General features: G+C 46.1%; 2 protein-coding genes across 2 annotated transcripts in view; one reads left to right on the forward strand and one right to left on the reverse strand.

Moving 5' to 3' along the window:
- The window catches only part of Fib (rRNA 2'-O-methyltransferase fibrillarin), a 34,588-nt gene extending 32,532 nt beyond the window's left edge, over positions 1–2,056 (reverse strand). The window contains exons 1-2 of the mRNA XM_050179097.2: positions 1,953–2,056; positions 905–1,186 (exon numbers count right to left, since the gene is read on the reverse strand). Of these exons, the coding sequence (XP_050035054.1) occupies positions 905–1,186; positions 1,953–1,965 (295 nt within the window). The 5' untranslated portion in view covers positions 1,966–2,056. The remainder of the gene's footprint in view (positions 1–904; positions 1,187–1,952) is intronic.
- Positions 2,057–2,468: 412 nt separating this feature from the next.
- Positions 2,469–12,512, forward strand: part of Vps16A (vacuolar protein sorting 16) — a 50,988-nt gene continuing 40,944 nt past the window's right edge. Inside the window, exons 1-7 of the mRNA XM_050179090.2 lie at positions 2,469–2,541; positions 3,117–3,208; positions 3,354–3,454; positions 3,590–3,718; positions 7,261–7,405; positions 10,648–10,772; positions 12,128–12,247. Coding sequence (XP_050035047.1) covers positions 2,489–2,541; positions 3,117–3,208; positions 3,354–3,454; positions 3,590–3,718; positions 7,261–7,405; positions 10,648–10,772; positions 12,128–12,247 — 765 coding nt within the window. The 5' untranslated portion in view covers positions 2,469–2,488. The remainder of the gene's footprint in view (positions 2,542–3,116; positions 3,209–3,353; positions 3,455–3,589; positions 3,719–7,260; positions 7,406–10,647; positions 10,773–12,127; positions 12,248–12,512) is intronic.

Raw genomic sequence — 12,512 nt, forward strand, 5'->3', positions numbered from 1 at the left:
AGGTACCTAGCAATGGCGGACACACTTGGGAATGGAAGTGACGTGCGTGCAAGCTATGTATAAGGTACTGCCGATTATGACCTGTGTGTTTGTTGACTTGTGTTATGTCGTGCTGTCCTCTGGTGTGTCATAAGTAGCATTCGCTACCAGTGTTATCTGTAAAATCCGCATGATGGAGCTGCAACCTCCATGTCTGTGCGTTTGTATGAATTCGTTAGGCCAATTAGGTTTGATCATACCACACGTGAGCCACCAATCAAGTGTGATCATGCCACCCGGGCAAAAGCCAATGGCATTATGCAACCTGTCTTTAAAATGCTATTTAAGTCAAATAAATGCCATGTTGGCGAGACCCCCTCACCCGAAAGAACCGTCTCCATTTGCCACACCGTGTTGTCCACCCAGATGCTAGGCACTTCCATCGGCCAGCTTCAGGTGCGACACTATAACTTGCACCATTGAGGCACTAAGAACTACAGGAGTGCTGACAGAAAACATGCGGCTTCTCCTTGAAGACACTAATGCTGCCTGGTTCTAATTTAAGGTGCAAATAGCACACTGTGCTGTATAATTCTAAAACACGAGCACCGACCATAATGCCTCGTTAATGCAGGTAAAAACGTGTAGATGTCACTTCAGAACTGCGGCGGGAAGTCTTGCACTTCATCTACGAACAAACAAACAAACAAGAAAAAAAAAAACCACACACACACACACACACACAAGGGGCACTACTAGGTGCTGATTTGCAGGGTCTAACGTTACAAAGCTGCACAACGGCTATCACAGATGATGTAGTGTGGGGCTTCGGAACAGTTTTGATCATCACCGTTCTTAACGTGCAACCAAGCCTCGGTACACACACGTTCTGCATACCAGACGACTACAGTAATGAAACACATACCACGTCCACCACCACCATCGCCGTCGCCGCCGCCGCCGAAACTATTCCGGCCTCCACGATCACCGAAGCTACTTCGGCCACCAAAGCTGCCACGACCACCACGATCACCAAAGCTGCCACGTCCACCACGATCACCAAAGCCGCCACGACCACCACGATCGCCAAAACTTCCGCGGCCACCACGACCGCCAAAGCCTCCGCGACCACCACGGTCGCCGAAGCCGCCGCGGCCTCCTCCGCCTCTGCCGCCGAAGCCGCCACGATCACCTCGTGGAGTAAAGCCTACGAAAAAGCAGAAATCACAGAGCGTCAGATTTTCCACCAATGCTGCACACAACACTCGGACAGCTTGCAGCACCCTGCCGGCGTGCGGTGCAGCGTTTTGTTTTTCCGATTTGTCACGCATCCAACATCGTCAGTCAATTGATCCATACCAAGCCCGCAGGTTTCGAAGAATTACACATAAAACACGAGCAAGGGCCTTAGTAACATGCCAAGTAACAGGTAGCAGTAACTCTTCCATAGTAATAATTAAAAAAAAGATATCTAACATCAGGCGCTTTCGAAACAGCGCGCGCCGAACTTCGCACCGCAAACCGACACTACACTGCGTTCGTGAAGTTGCTGCAGCTCTTACACGCACAAGTGAAAGAAAATTACAAACACTCAACCGACTAAGGGCAAACGCTACGCGTTTATATTCAAAACAACCAAGATGGTGACGGCCACGAACCTCAGTCTCAAATGCACCAGCACGAGCACGTAATTATGTGCAATGTCTTTATCATACTCGACAAAGCCGTAACATCACTTAGAAATGAACACTGGCACAAAACAAGATATTCGTCGCAAACATTTTTGTAACAATCGTCTCTGTCATGCAGCGCTGGGCACTCTCACAACGCGTGGGGCACTGATACCGCCTAATAACAATAACGAGGAAACTTAAATACAAATTCCTCAATTAAAGAATTCACAATTGCTACACTTAAATACAGTGGAGTTGTCAGTAGCTAAAAGACAACACATAACAAATTAGGAAGATTACCTGGCCGTCCCATCTCTACAACCACGTGTTGGAAAAAGCACGCTTGCTTCTTGCCTAAAACGCGTTGCGGAAGAGCGAAAGACCGCGACAGAGATGCCGACAAAAAAATTACACTGTACCGCCCTCCGCAGCACTGACACGTAAAAAGCTCTTAACAACGTAATAAATGTCATCTTTAAGGCACCATTTAGCAGTGTTACGACATATTTATTGTACGTATTGGTTAGTTATCCTGTAATATTTCAAGTAAGCAAAATCTGAATCATGCTTTAGGATTATTTTTCTAAGCGTATTAAGCTAACTAAGCTGTGCCGACCGCACTACTAAAGTTGGAGGTGCTATTTACAAAATGCAATCCTAAAATAAATTAAAATTTGGCATTCTTTTAATTATTCTAATATTTATTCAAGGACAAAGTACAATATGCGAACAACTTTTGCACTTGTAAAATACGTCATTACACACTTCAGCTAAACATTTTTTTAGCCGATTTCTTATTTACTTCGCTTGCCAACGTTGTGGTAGGCGATGCTAAAATGGCGTTGCACACAGCTGATTGGAGTCCTCTAGGAAAAGATGTTTATTACAGGTGACTATTTCTGTACTTTTCTTTCTTTATTGACGTAAAATGTGTACGTACATGCAACAAACATTAACGAAATGTGTCTAACGCTTATACATTTGTTTCAGTGTCACAACTTCGGTAATAAAAGCACATTTCGGATCCGTCGCAACGCGAAGTCTTGAAATCGTGCGATGCGAACCTAATGTATTCAGTGCGCGAGTTCGTGTTTTTTATTTATTCCAAGTTTGTCCGTGCGAACTGTAACTTCACCGCATTATTAGAATATGCTCGTAGCGTTTGCTTATCTGTGGATGGTATTTCAAGAAACCTAGTGTTCTTTCGCAGCTTTCCGTGCAGTCAATGTCGTCTCTCTTGCTGCCTTCTTATCCAAATGTCTTCCAGTAGCACGTTTTTTTATTATTATTATTAAATGACAGCTGCAAACAGCGTCGTATTAAGCAATCGCACTTATTGCTGGTACACTGCCAGTATCACAAGTATGCTGCGTTTAGTAGAAAAAAAAAACATTGTGTAACTGTCATTAGAGCTTTGTGCAGTGTATACATAACCTTCTGTCGTTGTGCGTACCTTCTGCGCAGGAAGTTTGAGCTTTATTCTATGGACTGGCAGGCACAGAACCTTGAGCTGTCGGATTTCATCGTCGCGGCAGCTCCGTATGGAGGACCAATTGGTGCGTACCCTCGCTAGAGGAGAATTGATTCTGTGGACGCTCGGTGCACAGATACGTGCACTATGAGAACCCTTTACGCCTAGCACTCGGGCTACGTTATGTTGAACAAAACCTGTCGCACACATTTGCGTGCTTCTCACTTTAGCCCTCATCAGAGATGACCGCAAGGTCGCCCGGATAAAACTGGGCAGTGGATGCCTAATACACCTCTTCACCTCAAGTGGGAAGACGCTAGGGAACATAAAGGTAATGCTACTGTGAGCTATTTTCGTATGTGTTAGCTTTGTAAGTGTGATTAGTCCGAACCTGACATTGTAAGTGAACTCTTGTGGTGACCTAATATAGCCAGAGGTGCTGAAAGTGTCTCGGGTATTCTTGCAGCATGATGCTGGGAGTATCGTGGCCATGGGATGGTCCAACGTGGAAAGCCTGGTTGTCATACAAAGAGATGGTGTAACCTCCGAGTACACACTGCAAGGGAGAGTGCAGACGACATTCACCATGGGACAGGTGAGATGTCAAAGACTTGTTTGATTTGCTTGCACTTCATGAACTAGATCAGGAAACACTAACGACACTGAGCTGTTTCTTTCACTAGTGCAACATAGTAGAATCTTCACATCGCTGTTCATTCCACATGATGCAGTGTTCACGCAGGATGAGCTTACAGCGGTCCCTGCACTCCCAGAAGAGGCAGTGGGCTTTGTATGGGGAGTGCACAAGAAAAAAAGAGAAAGAAAAATCTCGCATTCACATGCATACAACTCACACAAAACGAGTTGCACAAGCTAGCTGAAAGAGACCCAAGAGAGCACACAAGGTGCTGATGTGGTTCAAAATGTGCATATTCACAGTACATAATTGAGAACATATGCCATCTCCAGGGTGCCTGTTCCTGTTGTTTCGTTAGGCAATCTCGTATATAATGAAGGAAAAATAACTTAAATCTGGACAGATAATACAGGTTTATCACTAACATTTTGCATATCTTTGAGATTAGCAACGTTAACAGTTTTGCCACATGCTGCCTCCAAGTTGTTTGACTTTCATGTGTTGCATGTTTCTTCATGTTTCTTGCGTTCCTCTCTGGTACATGTACAGTCTCGTTCACTCTTAGGGTGAACACGGCTCACCGTGGCCGCGCTCCACGGGGCGCCAGTGTGTCCGGCGCAGGCGCACACGGACCCAGGGGAGGTGCTTCGCGTCGTCTGCTGCAGCGCTGGAGCGCGCCGCCTCTTGCCTTGCTGTAGAGTACACTTTGCTAGACCCAGGTGACTGAGTGCCCGAGGCGGCATTGAGGGAAGCCGCACTTCACTAACTAGAGCATTTTCCAGCTGGTTCTGTCTACAGCTTGTGAACAGCCTGCTTAATCAATATACATAAACAGAAACAAGCTTCTCACCACATAAATCACTTAGCTTGTTTTTTATAAGTGATGAGGGTAAAAATGCAGTTATTTTTTCACACTCCTTATTAGGCTGGGGCCATTTCATTTCACTCTCACAGCACTTGGTGTAGTGCATACTAAGAAAACTATTAGGCGCGCTGTTGGTTCGAGTCATCATGTGATGAACCTAGCATGCCGTTTCGCGCATGTCTTGATGCTAGAACGAATGTGCTTAATTGACTTAAGAAAATGGCCGAAACCCGCTATAAATATCACAGGAAGTTAGAGAGCGATTGTTCAATCAGGCATCATCATGTTTGCATTGGATTTTACCATTAAGGAGGGCAATACTATTACTTCGACGGCAACTAAGAAGTGATATCCGCTGCTTCGCACTCTCTTATTGACGCATTACTGTCGCTGGTAGGAGAGCATGGAGTGCCTTACGGTGTAGGAAAGTACTCTCCCCGGCATAGCAACTGATTTGGTGGCAATTTTACGCCCCCTTTTCATCTTTCTACATCCTATAAAAAACTAAATTAATTTTTGTTGTCGCTGTTTGGGTAAAATCACCAAACCGGTGCCGGTCCTCTGACAGCTACCTGACGCGAGAAGTCGCATTATCATTTAGAGAAATCGTCGGTCAATTATTTGATTACATTGATTAGGTGAAGTAAAACATGTGGCGCCGACGTTTTTTTGGTTGTTTGTTTTTTTCTCCTTGGAGTCAATGCACGCCGCATGAGAATGCTGTTTCTGTCCATTTCGAATAAGTAATTGGAGTGCAAAATCTATAATCTACATGTCTATTTTCTAGTTTAAATTACGTCTTGCCGGGTAATTAAGTCGTTATTCGCTTCTATTTCATTTCAGTACTTCCTCGGAATGGGCCATATGCATGTTCTCACTAGCAAATAATAATTTAATTGTGCGCTATACGTCCCGAAGTGACACATGGCCCCTGAGTTATGCCATAGAGGTAGGCATCGCATAAATTTGGAGATTAGGAGGAATCGATTTCTCTTTTTAGGGGGTAGGCGGGGGTGGGCTGGGCTGAGTGGGTAAAACCCAAATATGAATATGGAACAGGAACCCTTGCCTCGGACAAGCGATGCTGTTGCCGTCGTGGGGAAGTGGCTGGTCCGTGTGTTGTATGAATGCGGTCACGATATTTAAACCGGCAGTCATGAGGCCGGCGCTGTGTCGTCTGCCCACAGCATGCCGGTGGTCGGAAAACGGGCTCGCCATTTGTAAAAGCTAAACCCAGCCCAATCCAGATTACTGTGGTCGGGCCAGTCTACTTTTTAACTGACCATGGGCGTCAGCCCGATCAACCACCGAGCTTCCCCCCCCCCCCTTTTTTTTTGCTTAGGTCATGCTACCCCATCTTAGCTTAATATGATGATGCGGTGCAGCCAACGACTACTCAACTGAGTGACTGGCCTCTCAGGAGTTACAGATTCTGTGATGACTCGCCAAATCGAAAGACAACAGAGGTGTTTCCATTAAACGCATTTCCGTCGGCTTGCATGATGAATTGCATTTTGTTCGGTTGCTGGTTGCCATGGCACTTCGGCGATAAAAGCGCTGTAACAGTGCAGGATAATTTGATTTCCCCGGTGCACTTTGGAAACTAGCCATGTCGCGGTTACTGGAAAAAGAAAGACGACGCATTGTAGATTTGTGCCTACGAAACTATTCTTAACACGTTATATCGGAGATGACAGAAAGGCCACTGAAAACTGTAAATAGAATTGTCCAGGCTTACAAGAAGGATGGAAGAATTGCGGCTGCTACAAACCCGACCGATTAAGAACAGCCTCAGGCTGGGTGACGTCCCTGACACGACTGTCAAGCGCCGCCTCTACGCCCCAGCCTAATAAAGAGTGTGAAAAAAGGACTGTATTTTTACCCTCATCACTTATAAAAAAATGCTAAGTGATTTATGTGGTGAGAAGCGTGTTTCTGTTTATGTATATTGATTAAGCAGGCTGTTCGCAAGCTGTAGACGGAACCAGCTGGAAAATGCTGTAGTTAGTGAAGTGCAGCTTCCCGCAATGCCGCCTCGGGCACTCAGTCACCTGGGTCTAGCGAAGTGTACTTTACAGCAAAGAAGAGGCGGCGCGCTCCAGCGCGGTAGCAGATGACGCGAAGCACCTCCCCTGGGTCCGTGTGCGCCTGCGCCGCTTCGATTCGCCGCCGCGCCGGACGCACTGGCGCCCCGTGGAGCGCGGCCATGGTGAGCCGTGTTCACCCTAAGAGTGGACGAGACTGTACAGTCAGAGTCACCCTTGTGTAGAGCACAGGAACGGCAGCCACTGGGCCGCTCCAGGGCAGCTAGCGGCGTCTGATGGTAGCTGCTGGGCTTGAGGTGAGAAGTGTCCGAGCATGCGCGGCCTACGCATCTAATCTCGGGCCCAGCCACTACTGTTAGACATAGCTGGCTGGCTGCGGAACGCCCCAGTGGCCGCCGTTCCCATGCTCTGCATAATGGTGATGCCAACTGTACTAAGTCCCATGTAGAAAACCTTTCAATTGATAGTTTGTCAAATTTCTTCTAGTCTTTACTCTTGCCAAGTATTTACCAGCTAGTACACTTAGCCAAGTTGCTCCGATGCGTGATTTAAATTTTAAAAAGTATGTTTTTTTATTTGTGCACATGCAGATTCCAAAAGACACGGGTGTCCTCGAAGCTCGTGTTTTTTCCACAAACAAAAGGACTGGAGTGATTATACTCACAGGCTCCTACAAGTTCTTTCTTGTAGAAAACATTGCTAGCTATAAGACGTGGCAGCTGGGAGACGTACCTGGTATGTAATCCACACTCACGTTGTTCTTATAACTGCTTGGCAAAAAATGCTAATGCTGAAACTTTTTTAATGCTACCTATCCTATAGTAGTTAGCAGTTAAGTAGCTTGCTCTTGTGTGTGCTACGAAACATGATGCTTGCGTCATGTTTCATAGCACACGTGAGAGAACATGCACATAAAACCTAATCTGTGCATCAGCTTCTGTTAGTGTGTAAAGTTTTGTTAGGCCACAGATGCAGGAATGAAACCGGCAAATAATTCAACCTTGCCATTATCGTCTGCCTCATACTTCTCCTTGTAAGCATCTCTCCTCGCCATTCTTCCCTGAACAAACTAGACTTCGTCCTCGTGGCATCACTGCACCGAAGTCTCGCAGTGTGCATTCACATGAACCGCTGTTTGCATGTTGGCATACCTTGTGAACAGTGCAGTGCACAAACACAGGCACTGCATGATGTTAAAATCGTGAGCTCTGTGGTGCATGAACATAAACATTGAATGACATTACACGTTGCATAAGATGACAGTAAATAGAATTGTTCACATCGTAGTCAGTTTTATAGCATTTAACTGCTTCATGAAAGCTTCTTTATGTTACCAAGCACAGCCAGAGACGAAGCTGAGGACAGTACAGAAGACGATGACGTTCGCTGATGTCACGTGAACTGTCTTTCATTTTGTATGCCAGTGAATGCTTTGTAAATACCCTGTAAATATATTTAAGCCTCGTTTCTCCCCGTAACATTTTGGGGCTCTCCAAGACACACAACGGATTTACGCAGTGGACGCTGCTTGGCGGCATTGGCAATGCCAGCTGAAAGCAAGAATGCTTCAGGCAACTTCACCACCCGCACCCACCGTCATCGTGGCACAACCGCACGACCCAGGAACCTTTTCTGGCATGGATACTACCAACGTTGAAGATTGGCTTCAACTACTATACGGACCGGTGAGCACGAGCAATCACTGGGAGCAGACCGTCATGCTCACTAATCTGATCTTTTACCTTGAGGGAACAGAACGCATCTGGTTTGAGACCCACGAAGAGGAACTCACGTGCTGGGGCTTGTGCAAACAAATGCTCACTGACTTGTTTGGCAAGACTGTTGGCCGACGGCATGCCATGCAGAAAGACATTGCATGCTGAGTTCAGACTTGCGCTGAGTGCTATGTGACTTACGTATATCCAGGACCTGCATGTGCTTTGTCGCAAGGTTGACGAGAAGAAGCCGGAAGCGGAAAAGGTTGCCCATATCCTCAAAGGAATGGCAGACATGTTTACTTTCCTAATCTTCAGGAACTCTTCGACAGTGTAGGACATCATTGTTGAATGCCACCTCTTTGAAGAAGCCAAGAGCCCACCATTGCCATTGCCCACCACGTTTCTCGCCTTCCTAACATGGCTGCAAAATCTACCTGTGAGGACCTCCATCTCCCACCCGTGCCCGATGCATCTCACAGTATTGTGTGCATAGTCTGCCGGTAGACTGAAGCTGCCTCTCCAGTTCCTTCCCAGGTTCGTGCCCCAGATGATTCCAATGCGCCCATATCCTTCATCTAGATTGTTGTACGGCAAGAATTGGCCAACGTCGGACTCCAGTCCCCGTCAGACCCAACTACCACTCACCTGGCGTACCTGATCTACCATGAATTTCGTAAGCTCGTCCTCATTATCGAAACCCAGAAGAATGATGCACTTCTGATGACAGGCCTATCTGCTTCTGCTGTGGATGTGTTCGACATATTTCCCTCCGTTGTCACAGCTCTTGGAACTTGCAGCCTTGGCCGAGCTTTCAAAATACCCGGCGCCCACTTGGTAGTCCCCGCCCGCCAACACACACCGAAGAAGACGTCACTCTACATCTCTACCTGCATGACCAAACCGTTACCCTTCACCCCGTCCATGTCTTTCCTACTTGCCTCTGCCTCGCCACTCTCCGTCTCCTTCTTACTTAAGCCGCTCTTCAGAAAACTAACGGACACAGCTCCGAGAGGTGAGCCTGCCATGACAACCCGACCTGAAATTCCTCTGCTTACACTGCCTGGCCATCACAGCCTCGTCAATGTGGACGTAAACGGTACACCTGTAATAGCACTGATTGACCCAGGAGCACACATATCGGTTATGAACTCAAACCTCCGTACGCGCTTAAAGATAGTCTAAACTCCTGCCCCGCTCGCTGTCATCCGCGTCGTCGACGGTGGAACTCCAGCTGTCACTGGGAAGTGTGTCGCCCATGTCACTGTAGCTGGACACCATACTTCTGTATTGTTTTACGTCTTGGAGCAATGTCCACACAAAATCATCTTAGGCCTTGATTTTATGTTCGCACATTCGGCTGTTATTGACTGCTCTGCAGGTGTTGTCCAACTCGCCCTAAAGCATGCCGTTGACGTTCCTGATCCTGCGCCGAGTCGACAGTGTTTCACTGATTACGTTCGTCTACCTCACCGATCTGTGACCTATATTGCCGTTTCACCTGATCCACCTGTTGCTGATGGCAATTACATCATGTCGCCCAATGTCACCCTCTTCCTCATGTCGCATTCCTACACAGTCGTCCATATAAAAGAAAATGCCACCTGTCTTCCTGTGGTGAATTTCAGGCTCTGCGCTCAACCTCAGGGCTATCTCTCGCAACCTTGGCCTCGGCTTGCGACTACCATATTTCTGCCTTAACTTGTGATACTGCGTGGCCTACCTCTGTTGGAAGGAAGGAAGCTATGGAAGGAAGAATGCTAGACATAACTTTAACAGACAGAAAGAGAGCAGTTTAGATCGGAGAGTAAACGGCTATAGACGATATTCTAATAGACATTAAGAGGGAAAAAATGGAGCTGGGCAGGTCATGTAATGCGCCGGTTAGATAACCGTTGGACCATTAGGGTTACAGAATGGGTACCAAGAGAAGGAAAACGCAATGGAGGACGACAAAAGACTAGGTGAAGCGATGAAATGAAGAAATTCGCGGGCGCTAGTTGGAATCGGTTGGCGCAGGACAGGAGTAATTGGAGATCGCAGGGAGAGGCCTTCGTCCTGCAGTGGACATAAAACAGGCTGATGATAATGATGATGATGAATCTTTCAGTCTAGCTTGACTTGCTGTTTTTCTTTAGTGTCCCTTTAAGCAAACATTGCTGGCTCAGCTGTGAAAACAAATTTTCTTTAGCAAACTAAACATCTCACTCCAGAATTTTTCCTCATGTGAACATAATGATGCATTTATTTTGTATTGAACAGATTTGGATGCTCCACCCAGTAGCTGGACTGCCATCTTCGATGATTCTAGTACCAAAGTAGTTGTTGCCAAAGATGACAAAATTTATGTGCTGGACCCCAGAAGTACTACAAGGTGCTCATTAGAGGTGTGTATCTAGTTTCCTTGTGATATTTCTGTGTTTGCTTATCCAGAGTTCATTGACCGAATTGCTGTTTCATGCAATAATGTGTCCATGTTGTTGTATAATTCCATTTATCAAGCCTATTAAGGGTTCCTGAACCACCATTCACACTTGATGAAAAAACATGTCTGCGGATAGTATACGTTGCTGTGAACATCTCAGCCAAGTTTTGCTTTCATATGCAGTGCATATGAAGCGAATGTCATTTTTCAAAACGCATGAACGAGGTTCTACTGTACTTTCTGTGGCAAAGTAGTTCAGGGCCCCTTTAAAGCCGAAATCCCATGAGAACGATTTTGTGCACAACTGCGACGAGCGACAGCTTTGGTCAATGAAACGGGCTGTCGTGCAAACAGATCACTCATTCTTGTCACTCGATCGCTCATTTCTGGAAATCTAGAATTCGACTAGCCAATAGCGCGAAGACGGAATTGGATGTACATCAGTCAAGTGGTACCAACTGTCGCACAGAATGAGCAAACGACTATTTTGATACGTGCAAGGACAAGAACCTAATGCAAGACTTTAAGCCATATTTTATGCTGCTCCTTACAGTAAAACATAAGAACTTAAACAATAACGTAAACGTCAAGCCACATTTGGTGCATCTTTGCTGCCCTCATATCGGCAACACCGGAGAGACGTCGTTCAGTGTCGCCGCTCGCATGGGGTACGACTTGTAGGCGACACGCGAACGCGACAGCCATCTACATCGCTTCGCTTTCGCGTGCAAGATCGCTTGCATGGGGTTTGTACTTAAGTTGCATTGTAAACTTAATATGTGTGTCGATAGTCCTTGATAAAATAGTTTTTTTCTCTTCTGTTTACAGCACTTCTTAAACTAAGTATTCAACCACAAGTGTATGACTGTCTGTCATGTATGTTAGTTACAGAGGTAAATGTACCTTTCTCTATTTTTCTGGCTAAGGGGGAACTGAAGATTTTGACCAAGCTTGCCTGAAACTGGTTACTCTATGTGAGTAGGTCATAAAGGGTTCATCAGCAAAATCTTTGCAAGAGTGATGGCTCCAGATTGTATTGCTTTATCTGTGCACCGAACTAGAAACACAATAGGGTATGGAATCTGAAACAATCAACAGCGAGTCATAGACAAGGGTGCTCTGACTGCTGGAACCTATTCAAAACTAGTTGGCATTTTATGCAGTTTTTTATATGATTAGTACATTGAATCATGCATGGGATTGTGCTATATGCCTCTTTGAAGTTTGGTAACAACCGTTTTATTGGCCAGTGAACCCTTGCCGTGAAGTCGCCAGGTGAAGTTCCAAGTTCTGATTTTCAATGCTGTTTTCACTTAGACGCTGCCCATAAAGCCGATGTTCAATGCTGTCATCGAAATGGCTGTGTCCTTTGACTACAAGAACATTGCCCTATTTCTTGACAATGGCCACCTCTGGGCAGGTTCCAGTGATCTGAAGGTATGTTTCACTGCCACTAGTAATGTGCTCCAGTGCAGGCACTAGGGGAAGTATGCACAGCAGGCACTGCGTGTTGAAGTATGCTTTTTTTTGGCTAACAAGAGCCCAACTTAAGGTGGTCACATGCAATGAAAAAGGAGCCCAAATAGGCAGTGCTGCGTCTACTACAGTAGATGCCCATAGTGAGTGAACATTATTCCTAAATAAAAGTATTTCTGTAGAGAAAGCATTTCTTACCTGAAATATCTGCAGTGCACATGTACAT

Source organism: Dermacentor andersoni, chromosome 5, assembly GCF_023375885.2.
Source record: "Dermacentor andersoni chromosome 5, qqDerAnde1_hic_scaffold, whole genome shotgun sequence".
Taxonomy (NCBI): domain Eukaryota; kingdom Metazoa; phylum Arthropoda; class Arachnida; order Ixodida; family Ixodidae; genus Dermacentor; species Dermacentor andersoni.